Genomic DNA, 11916 nt, shown 5'->3' with positions numbered 1-11916 from the left:
AAAGGCACACGATAGAGCGCCCTCATCTTCTCCTGAGAATCAGGGATTGATATGATTTCATCATAACTTTCTCTATTGATAACATTATATAAAAGGAGTCCATCCAGAATTGGTGCAATGTTTGTCACTCTATGGATTAGTTTGACTCGATGTTTATCTACAAAGAGCTCTGAGGAAAGAGGGAGAGAAATATAAGCCAAAGTTGTTTGTTCAGAGATAATATGCATCATGATATATCTCATAAAAAGTGCAGCAAACTAAAATGCATCAAATAAGCCTATAGCCTAGGCCTACTGACAATTACAAAAGCCAGGTCTATTTCACTTTTTTCTGAGCTTTTAACCGCATCTCAGGGTCTTGTTTTGTGGCCGTATAGGCCTACCTATCATGCTAGTCTAGATAATTAGCCGAGCGTGGCCGTTTGGTTTTCAAACGTTACCCACACGTTCAAACACACAGAGCACCAAAGTGTTACCGAGAACCGAGGAAAATTTGGTTTTTCCTAATCAGATTTTTTTGTGATTCCATACCTGTTTAAGGTTAAAAAAAACATCTTACAATTTAAATTTTTTTATTTTTATTTATTTAAAGAATGTCCACTGTAGTGGACAACAGGATCATTTGAGTACGAAAAAAGACAAATTTGGTAGATGTGGAGTCATTATTTACATGAAGATAGTCCTGATGTCCACTATAATTGACATTCATAAAATGCCAATTTTTCAAAAGATACATAATGTAGTTGCTATCAGAACTCAATATATGATTCCTAACACCTTAATGAACAAGAAAATATATGATTATCATAGTAACAAAACCATAGACAAATAATATTTGACTCATCTCTTATCTTTCCATAAAATGTGCTTGTTCCTATGCTGTCCATTTTGGATTGAAAGAAAGAGGCGGTTCCCGGCCTCCCAGCCAATCAAATAACACATCACTGAAAAGCCCAGGATGTCCTCTGTACAGTACAGCAGGAATTAAGAGACTTGCACAAACGATTCCAAGGAGAGGAATGAAACTCAAATGTCCACTACAGTGGACATAAGTCAATGGGCTGGGTCTCAGGAGGATCACTTAGTAGCCTAACTGCTGTCATTCGAGGCTAGATGAAGCAGAATTGTAAAGGCAAAAGTTAAAAAAGAACCAGACACAGGTTGTGACTTAACATTATTCATTTAAAAACAACTTGCAGCTTCAGTTGTTCGAGCTGAAGTCCGACCAATTGTGTAAGTTAATACAGCCTAACTGCCGTTCCTCTATGTAATGTTATTTCCCGTTAAACGAGCTTCAAGCAGTGCTCCCTCCGATGTCCTGGGTGTTGTTCGTGCTGGACGCGGAAATATTACTCACCGAGTGTCTCTCTCTGCTTTCTTTAGTAATTCTGCTTTAGTATCTGTGCACTTTTGGAAACAGAGAAAGTTTCAAATGCATTCACATTTCTATCTTTGGCTCCCAGCAGCCTCAAGCTGAAGTTTCAGATGGTCCTCTAGTCTGAAGCGGTCTGAAGTCGTGTAGGGGAGGAAGCACATCCTCCTCAAACCTACCTACGCCCATTATACTGTCAAACTCATTATTTTTTAATTCATTTTTATCCACAATATTTATTCTACTGAAATATGAGGATTTAAGGCTGAGTTAAAAAAATGTTTTATTCCCGGCCTACCCTGCATCTGAAATATGGAAATCAAACACAATACACACTTTTTTAAACTTTAATCTCTTTACCCCCAACCGACATAATTTATCAGAGAGCTCCCTCTAGAGCCACACAAGGCTTTATAGTCTACATCCTTTTTCAGTAGTCTACTAAGCACTCACTCATTCACTTGATGAGAAAAATCGCTGCAGTTCCGCTTTAAAATAAAGATACCAGATACAGATATTTATGAGTATACTAAAACGCTGAAAACGGCAAAACTCACCGCAGTTGCTGTCAGACAAGAGGAAAGAAGTGTTTTTACGCCTCTCCTCACATTAATATTCATAACATTTCAGAGATCACGCAGGCAGCACAGTTCTTCATCCAAATGTCAAGGAACGGCTTTCAACACAGTTCAATCATAAAAATTGAGGACGGCGTTTGCAAGAAATATTCAGAACTAAGTTCTTATTGGCATGTGTGAGGAAAAGGTTTTGAGAAAGTGTTAGGCTCATTAAGCACACATTTGTGAAACATATCAGTAAGGATCTGTCTAACAATTACAGAACTAAATAGATGTTAAGATCTATGTGCACATTTTTAAAAAGCTGGAGGGAATGATGGGCACGCATTTGAACACTATTAGCCTAGATCAGTATATTGTCACCATAGTTTTAAGACACTCAATCACTTCAGATGTAAGAACTACACATAGCAACAGAAGATTTTGTTATACATTTATATAAATTTCAAAATAGAAGAAAAAACACTCATTACATACTCTCATTTGGTATGTTGGATAAAAACATTACATGTCTGGTGAGATGAATTCATTTCTTACATGATTGTCTGATAAATATTTGCAGAATCTGATTCTGCGAATGTAAAATTTTACATGAGATCTCATTTCATTAAAAATGATTTCTTACTAACTTAAGAGTCAAATTAAGGGCAAAAGCTCTGATCAAAAAAAATATTTTTAGAAAGCCCCCACAGAGAGACAGCTTTAACATTATTAATGCCCCATTGTTATTGTATAAAACATGTCTTCAGGTAGATGGTATGTTTGGTCTAAAAATGGATTTCATTATAACAATCACTTCATTTCCTTGAGCTCATCAACTAGATACCGCTCCCTTTTCTCAAGGATGTTGTAGAATTTATCTTTGCCCTTTATTCCACAAGCCTTCAGGGGACCATTGTAGAGCTCCCTCATCTTCTCCTGAGAGGTAGGCAGAACCTTGATTTTATCATACGTCTCTTGTTGGATGACCTCCTCGTCGAGGAGCTCATCCAACATGATCGCAATGTTGCTCACTCTCTCGATCAGCTTGATTTTGTGTTTATCCACAAAGTGCTTGCCTGAGGAAAAAGGGGAAAACATGACTCTACAATGACTGACAGGATTTGACGATGGCATGAAGCCAACTTAAAACATAAAATGACTTACCATTCTGTAACACTGATTTCATAGTTCACAGTAGGATAAGAATGCGTAGGCTACATACTGTCGTTACAGCTAATGTGGATGAAATGAAACCCAAACAGCTGTGTTTTAGACAGAAGAAAACATTTTCAAATAGTGGATTTATAATTTTAGATTCAAACTACATTTAACTTACAGTTATGAAATGACGTATTCTCGAAATTTTCACACATCTTAACTTTTTATGACAACATTTCTGGAGATACACTTAAAATAAGACGTTAGGAGACATTCAGCTTAGTTTAGCATAATAACTAGAAGCACATAAGAAAAGTTAGCCTGCCTTTTTTTTTTTTACCAATCAAACAAACAAGCTATAACATGTTAATTAGCGAGCTTTAGCGTTATAAGGCAGGTTGTTTTTACTTTGGAAAGAGACAGGCTGTGGTCCCTTTGTTTTCAATCTTTATGCTGCTAAGCTACACTAACCTAGCTGGCTGGCTCTAGCTCTAGTCTTAATGCACAGACATTAAGAGTGGTATCGATTGAAGTGTCAAACAATTTATTGAAATTCCATAACACCATGCAGCACTTATCTATTCATTACTCCTGAGCCTGTGCTCTGTTAAGAACAAGTTTGGTCTATAATTGTAATCATCCAACACAACCTGTGTACCTACCGTCGGCCGTGGTATTCACACCAGTTGCTCCAGCTGAGGGTGTTGCAGCTGAAACAAATATAGGGAAAATTAAAATTGCATAATAATGGTGTTTATGCACACCACTGTATAGCATACTACTACTACTGCAAACAAAAAGCTTTCTTTCACTGTAAAAATAGAAGACTAAAATAGGTACAGACTTTGTCTACCTCATGCAGTATAAGTCTTGTTTTTCCAGTTGTATGTTCAGTATTTCTCTAACACATGGATTTTCACTAAGACCTTACTATTTACACCACTGGTTCAAATAGTAAGATTTTAGCGAGAATGCGTGTGTTTGGAAAGTTCTCAGCATGGATTATGGATTATACTGCATGGACTGTGTGAGAGTTTGTAAACTAATGTCTTGATATAGTGTTGCTGCTGTTAAAGGCAGACCCCTATAATACTTCAACGTATCAGACTTTTCTCCATTTTTTGATTCTCCCTTCACCGTGGAGGCATGCAACAATAACAATGTTTTCTTCATGAATTCAACACAACACTCGGTGAGTAATTGAAACACGAATGGTCATTTTGAGGATAAGGAAAGTAGGAAAGTATTCCTTTAATGTGAATTTCAAAACACAATGCAACTCATTTTCTACAAAAGCTATTCAATAATATAGGTAAAAAAACATCAACAGGATGACTTACTGCCACTGGAACCAGGTTTTGAGCACTGTCCACCTGTCTCTTGCTCTGCAAAAATAGAAAGAATACTCATTAGATAATATAAATAAAAGAAACATTAATCCTGTATTTCAAATTGCAATTAATAATGACTTAATGCACACATATTTACAAAGAACAAAATAAGGCACTGGGTGGATGTATAGAGTACTTTTTGTACTTCTATCTTTGTTACTTTAAGATATACATGTTGTTTTGTCCCTGCTGTGATTTGACACAGTTTGGCATTCTTCCCATTCTTGATAATAGATTTTAAATCCTGTTCAACCAGTAATCCAACGACTTTTGGAAACCTGTTCTAGTTTGATGCGGTTACCGTATGTTTTTGTCCATTTTGACTCTGATGAAGAAACAGTAGCCTAGGCCTATTAATGTTGACACGTTGGTCTGTTTGCATGAAAAGAAATAGACTAAAATGATGCAGTAGCTACAATATACAGCAGTGTTTCTCAAATGGGGGTACGTGTACCCCTAGGGGTACTTTGGAGGACTGTAGGGGGTACGTGAGATATTTAACAAAATGTTTAATAGTTACAAAGCTGTTGTCCAGAAAAGTGTTCCTCTTTATGTAGATTTTTTTTTGTCCTACCAAAAGTGTGACATTTGTGTCGCCTTCTTTGGACCTAATTTTGCCTTCCTTCCTATACTGTCCTTCAACTTTTTACAAGTTTCTCGCTTTTTTCTTCTTATGTCACTGTTTTTGAAGTTTTTTATACTATTTTGACCTATTCTTGCCTTACTTCCTTCCTTCTTTCTACCGTCTTTTTCCAAGTTTTTGTCTTTTTTAAAGTTTTTTGTCTCTTTTTCTCATTAGCATTTAAATGCTTTTTTTTTTATTACAAGGCTGTTGTTTAGTAAATCTATCGCTGACATCGCTGTACTGTTCCTGTTTATACACACTTTGTTTTCTACCGAAAATGATTAGCACTGGTCAGGGGGTACTTGGCTTAAAGAAACAATTCAAAAGGGGTAGCCTGCATTATTGAAAAACGTTTGAGAACCACTGATAGACAGTCTAGGCTGCCCTACATAGACCCCAACATTCATTTGGTGCATCGTTCCCGCCCCTGCTATCAGGCAGAATATGTTCAAAAGCGAAAGTAAATGAAGCGGGCTAGTTTCAATGATTTTCTCTTTGATTTTCAACTTTATAAATAGCCTAAATTATCGAAAATTAAGAAAAGCACAACATGTTCCATTAGACGCTGTCAGTTGTCTCTCGTTTACAGAGCACACTTAAATGTTCTGCAGCCGAACACCCGACTGGTCGTTCTCATTCTGCATCCCACCATGTAGGCTTAAGATATTTACCTAGACAGACTGCATCCCTGGCGCACCCAATGGCATTCAGTATCTCCACAACCACTGCAGGAGCTCCATCCTCGGTGAAATGTGTAACCAGGACGTCGGCGATTTCTAAAAAGTTTTTGCCCGCAACCCTGTTGCGTCTTACGCGCGGCTCCTCTCTGCGGTCAATAAGATGGGCGCGGAACTTTTCGAGGTTCTCCGGTGACAGGTCCTCCAACGTGTCGGATATAGCCCTTTTTACGGTTTTAGGGGCCATTTCTTACCAAGAAATCCCGGACTGCTTTATCTTTTAGCTGAGATCGAAGAAGGAAGGAAGACGGCCAGAAGCGGAATATGACTGCCGCGTGTGAAAAAAAAAGGGTTGATCGAGATAGACCAATGGTGCCTTCAGGTGCTTTCGGAAATGTTTAATACCATTAGTTCATCCAGATGTTAATCTGTTTCACCGTTTTCCGACCTGCAGACAGAAACTGAAATCTGCAAAGCTTGCAAAAATAATGATGAGATGAGACAAAGCTTGACTGCAAGAGTGAATTGAGTGTTTTTGAGACTGCTGTAACCTATGGGCAGTTTATGGGTTAACTCAGGCAGGAGGAAGTGTAGACGTGGTGACACAATGTACAACCAGGCCAGAAACACACTGAAAGAAGTCAGAGTAGCTTAAAGGGGTTCACTGGGTTGATAAGCCCACATTCACATCCCTCACCTCACCTGTCCCAACACAACAAACACAGCATGTAGTAGGCCTACATTTGGTGTCAAGTGTTTAAGGTCTGTATCCTATAACGCGTAGCCTATAGGCAGGCCTATTCATATTTATTGTAACTTATTACACTATTTATACAACATGTGTTCCAGCATTTAGGCTACTTATGAACCCAAATGCATTTACACATATGTATTCTTGCACTGTATGGTGTTTGGGATTTTCTTGTTTTTTCAAGCAAAGGATGAAGCTGATTATGAACAATTGCCGTCCTCAGTCTTTTTATTTAGGCTATATCAATTCATTATCCCAACTTCTTTGTACCTTTAGAATGAGCAATTTGCAAACACCAAAACACAAGAAAGTATAATTTAGTTGCTATGGAAATAAAAAGCACAGAAGCCTGTTTGATTCGATTTGAAAAATTAGAGAGGTCTGGAGTGATTTTAATTTTATTTCATAGCCTATTTATTCTCATATATTAAAAAAAAGTTAATAAAAAGAGACGAAACATCAAAGCATGGTTTACATTTGGCATTTGTTGTCTTTTGCAAACAAATATTTTTATATAATGGGCTACTTTTTTGACGATTGGGCCGGTGGAAGGTTCTGTTTGGGAAATGTTAGTCTCAATAAAATCGGCTCCTTACCCGGTTACTGCGTTAGATAGTTAAAACTATGCTCACTGTTTAATTCATACCTTAGCCTATAGGCTAGGTTTGTTGATGTGTTTTTGGTTTCGAAAGGCTATAGGGAAGAAGACTGCCTGCGTCAGCATTTGTACAAATCCAAAGGTTGGTCTGTCGTGCCAGAAGTGTACTGAGAGAGATATTATCTCAACATGACTCTTTTAGTGCCATCGTTCAAGTTCAAATTCAAATTTATGGTGCTATATACATTATAGCACCATAAAGCTTTCTGAGAGGGGTTTTTCAAACAGGTAAGCTTAGTATTTCCGTCAGGCATGAACGCAGCACTATTAGGCGCGAAAACCGTAACGGCCCGGGAAAAGCTAACTACGCTGCTGGGTCGCCGCTATTCCCAAAACAAGCAGCTGATTGCGGAAGAAAAATGGTCCACACAACCATTAAACAGGCTTTAAAGAACACCCTGCAGGATCTGCGTCGGGAGGACTTCCTTGAGTTTTGTCACCAGCTGAAAGACCGCAGGGAAGAGCCGCGGGTCCGCTACGGGGATGTGGAGAATAAAAGCGTATTGCAGATCACAGACCTCTTGGTTTCAACCTTCACCGAGCGCGGAGCTCTTCCAGTGGCTTCGAGTATACTGAAGCTGATAAACTGCAACCAGGATGCTGAGACGCTGTGTGAGTAAACACCATAGATAGATACACCGTAACACTGACCACTGACATGCATTATTAAAAGCCCCAACTGTTCCACGTCCTAATGCACTCTACTGGAATCCTTAAAGCGGCTGTAGAAATCGATACAGTTATAATAACAATGTAGCTTATTAAACGCAATGCCGCTCCCCTTAGCTTTACAGAGACCAGAACCATTGTGATCCCTAACTGTAATAGGTTAATATGTACAGTACAGGTCAAAAGTCTGGACACACCTTCTCATTCAATGCGTTTTCTTTATTTTCATGACTATTTACATTGTAGATTCTCACTGAAGGCATCAAAACTATGAATGAACACATATGGAATTATGTACTTAACAAAAAAGTGTGAAATAACTGAAAACATGTCTTATATTTTAGATTCCTCAAAATAGCCACCCTTTGGTTTTTTTGGTAACTCTGCAAACCCTTGGTGTTCTCTCAATGAGATTCATGAGGTAGTCACCTGAAATGGTTTTCACTTCACAGGTGTGCCTTGTCAGGGTTAATTAGTGGAATTTTTCCCCTTATTAATAAAAAAGCAAAGGGTGGCTACTTTGAGGAATCTAAAATGTAAGACATGTTTTCAGTTATTTCACACTTTTTTGTTAAGTACATAATTCCATATGTGTTCATTCATAGTTTTGATGCCTTCAGTGAGAATCTACAATGTAAATAGTCATGCAAATAAAAGGAAACTCATTGAATGAGAAGGTGTGTCCAAACTTTTGGCCTGTACTATACAAATAAGACATAAACCCAGGAAGGTATAAACAATATAATGTAATCATGTATTGCTTTGGATATGATTTTTGTAATGAAATCTTGTATTTTATTTTGTTATTTATAATTTTGACTCCACCCCTAAAACTGTAGCACAGTACACCAAAACATATTTTTAACAACATAAAAATTATAAGAATTAAACTTCAAAATAAAAAAAAAATGAAATTTCATTCTCAAGACTGTATTAACTGGTTAAATCTAGTAAGTCATTACTGCAGGTCAGTAGGCTACTGGTGAAGTCTGTCTCACACTTTATGTGGCACAATTAGAACTGGGCAATATATCAATATTATATCGATATCATGATATGAGACTAGATATCGTCTTAGATTTTGGATATCGTAATATGGTAATATATGCCATATTACCATATTACGACCAGTAAAAGTGTTGTCTTTTACTGGTTTTAAAGGCTGCATTACAGTAAAGTGATGTCATTTTATGAACTTACCAGACTGTTTTATAGCTGTTCTATTATTTGCCTTTACCCACTTAGTTATTATATCCACATTACTGATGATTATTCATCAAAAATCTCATTGTGTAAATATTTTGTGAAAGCACCAATAGTCAACACTACAATATCGTTGCGGTATCGATATCGAGGTATTTGGTCAAAAATATCGTGATATTTGATTTTCTCCATATCGCCCAGCCCTAGGCACAATCATGGAAACAGTTAACATTTTAGGATAACCTGTCATATATCATATCGACCTTTCACCCTCCCTCCTAATATCTTTTCTCTACAGATTCAGAAACCAGAGCCTGTATGGACGTAGTAAGTTCAACTTCACACAATGCAATTCAGTTATACTCTTTTACACGTTTGTCATTAAAAATGATACTCACATTGATGTTTTCTATTTGTCTTCCTCCTCTTTAGAAAGGTGACCCTACCTTCCGTAAGACCTCGAGCGGGGAGTTGGATACCAAGCCCTCACAGGAGGCTCTGAACCATAAGGCCGGCCGCTGGCCTTTTTCGTCTCCTGTGACGGGGAAGACGCCACAGGAGGTGGAGGCCGAGGCCGAGGCCCGCGTTCTCTCTGAGGGCGGCGACCCTCGCAACGAAAGGCTCGTTTTGAGCATGTTTATGATTCAGTTCGGCCAGTACAAAGATCAAACCTTCAAATGGCTGTTGGAGAATGATTTGAGCTACGCCGCCAAAATGGTGGCTTGCCATGAGAAGCGGCGCCAGAACACAAAGTGCCAGAGCTCGCTGATGGCCAATAAGGTACGGCAAACAAAATGGAGATACTGTCCGTACTCTGAAATCTGCTAACTCCTAAAAGTTCTTAGTTTTAAGGTCTTCTCGTCAAAGCCGACATTGTCCACACTCAGATATCCTCAGTCTCCCTGCAGCAATCTACAGATGAGGTAGATGAGCCCGGTGTGCCTTCACCCAGGCTGCAACATACGTAGGACTACAATGTGGGGTCAGCTGCAGCACCACTCAGGTCCTAGACCGCTTTGGCTTCCCTTGTGGTCTGTTTTGTGTCTCCAAAACATCCAGGCAGTTGCACACTTGCTGTTGTTGACGTTAATATTATGTGTCATTAATATAAACTTTTGGGAGCTTGCAAATTTCAGTGTACATACAGACAAGCATGTGGCCGGTTAGCACAGTTGGTAGAGCAGGCGCACATATGCAGACGTTTGTTCCTCGAGTCCGACCTGTGACGGTTTTCCTGCATGTCTTCCCCCCTCTCTCTCCCCTTTCATAACTCAGCTTTCCTCTCTAATTAAGGAAGAAATGCCCCCCCCCACCACCACCACCACCACACACACACACACACACACAAAAAAGGCAAAGCATCTCCACTGACTATGTAAACTAAACTTCTTTGTTCATTTATTTACTGGTTTATTAAGAGGGACAGTGTGCACATAAAAATGTTGCTGTCATTGTCCCACAGTTATCCAAAAGGCCGTTTTGTCTGTAGTCCCTGGACAGATGTTATAAAGTCAAGTAGATCAAAGATTATTAACAACTTCATAACTGCAATTGTAAGCATTTTAACACGCTGGTTCACATAAATACAGTGTACTTTGTTTTAAGGAATTGTTTATGTGTATTGGTCTCAATTCAAATTCAAATTCAAAAATTCAAAATCAGGTACGTAGTTGCGGTAGATCTTGACGTTAGTAACGCTAGCAGACATTGAAGGCCACCACTGTTCCTTTTGTATATAGCAATGGTGGGATGTAACTAAGTACATTTACTCAAGTACTGTCCTTATGTACAAATTTGAGGTACTTGTACTTTACTTGAGTCTTTTCTTTTCATGCCACTTTCTAATTCTACTCCACTACATTAATCTGGCAGCTTTAGTTACTGTTTACTTTACGAATTAAAATGTCTGCACACAAAACACATGTAGTTCATAAAATGCAATGTGTTATTATAAATTCAACTACCCTTAGTTACACTTAGTTACACATAGTTACACTTAGTTGACATTGTTGACATGTCTGAGGTTGATAGAACAGTTTTGATTGTTCCTAAAATGTGAGGATTTTTCTGCATTGAGTACTTTTGCTTTTAATACTTTATGTACATTTCCCTGATGATACTTTTACTTAAGAAACATTTTCAATGCAGGACTTTTACTTGTAACAGAGTATTTTTACAGTGTGGTATTAGTACTTTTACTTAAGTAAAGGATCTGAATACTTTTTCCACCTCTGGTACACAGCTATGTCAACTTCCTCCGGAACAAGAAGTCAACCTGTGACCAAGGGTCCAAAATGGACATCGCTGTCAGATACATTTTACAGCGTGACAAAAGGCAGGCAGCAGCATCCAGAAAGAGACGTGCCTCAAGGTCTGTGTTCAATGATTACCATTTATGTTTGCAGTGCACTATATGTTTAAAGACTTCTTTGGTCCTGCATGTTTTATTATAAATATCTAGCGCAGGTTTGCTAAAGTAACTGTCTTTGTCTCAAATTTCTTAGGCATGTTGTCCCTTTAGTTCTAATTCATCTCACCACCTCACATTAGGTCCTTAACATTCCCCAAATAGTGCTTTATTGAATGTGCTGTCTAACCTAACTATCCAATATTTTCTTCTTGTAAACTCCTGTGTGTTTTTTTTATTCAGCAACACACGCACCGGAGCCCCTCCAAAAGTTGCAGCCAAAAGAGGCGGCCGACCCGGCGTTGGAGGGAGAGAGGGTTGGTAGCCATGGGGACCGATGACCTACACCAGGAAACAACGGAACTGAATATATTAAACCTCCCAAATGAGTAGGCCTCGCAATCACTTGAGCTTGCTAATTAAGGGACTCACTTTTGTTCCAACTG

The 11916-nt window shown here is 38.5% G+C and overlaps 2 protein-coding genes across 2 annotated transcripts; one reads left to right on the top strand and one right to left on the bottom strand.

The window, feature by feature from the left end:
* Positions 1 to 2370: 2370 nt before the first annotated feature.
* Positions 2371 to 6151, bottom strand: pycard (PYD and CARD domain containing). Its single transcript, XM_028580041.1, has 4 exons — positions 5777 to 6151; positions 4430 to 4474; positions 3752 to 3799; positions 2371 to 3007 (listed from the first exon to the last, which is right to left on the bottom strand). The coding sequence occupies exons 1-4, from the start codon at positions 6027 to 6029 to the stop codon at positions 2742 to 2744; spliced, it is 612 nt and encodes a 203-aa protein (XP_028435842.1). The 5' UTR covers positions 6030 to 6151; the 3' UTR covers positions 2371 to 2741.
* A 1068-nt stretch (positions 6152 to 7219) lies between these two features.
* On the top strand, positions 7220 to 11916 carry LOC114556911 (uncharacterized). The gene is made up of 5 exons (XM_028580040.1): positions 7220 to 7803; positions 9362 to 9390; positions 9496 to 9843; positions 11306 to 11434; positions 11714 to 11916. Exons 1-4 carry the CDS (start codon positions 7551 to 7553, stop codon positions 11342 to 11344), a joined length of 669 nt encoding a protein of 222 aa, XP_028435841.1. The 5' UTR covers positions 7220 to 7550; the 3' UTR covers positions 11345 to 11434; positions 11714 to 11916.

The sequence above is a fragment of the Perca flavescens genome, chromosome 6 (assembly GCF_004354835.1).
Source record: "Perca flavescens isolate YP-PL-M2 chromosome 6, PFLA_1.0, whole genome shotgun sequence".
Lineage (NCBI taxonomy): Eukaryota > Metazoa > Chordata > Actinopteri > Perciformes > Percidae > Perca > Perca flavescens.
Note: the sequence above shows the minus strand (reverse complement) of the source record. Positions and strands in the feature narration are given on the sequence as shown.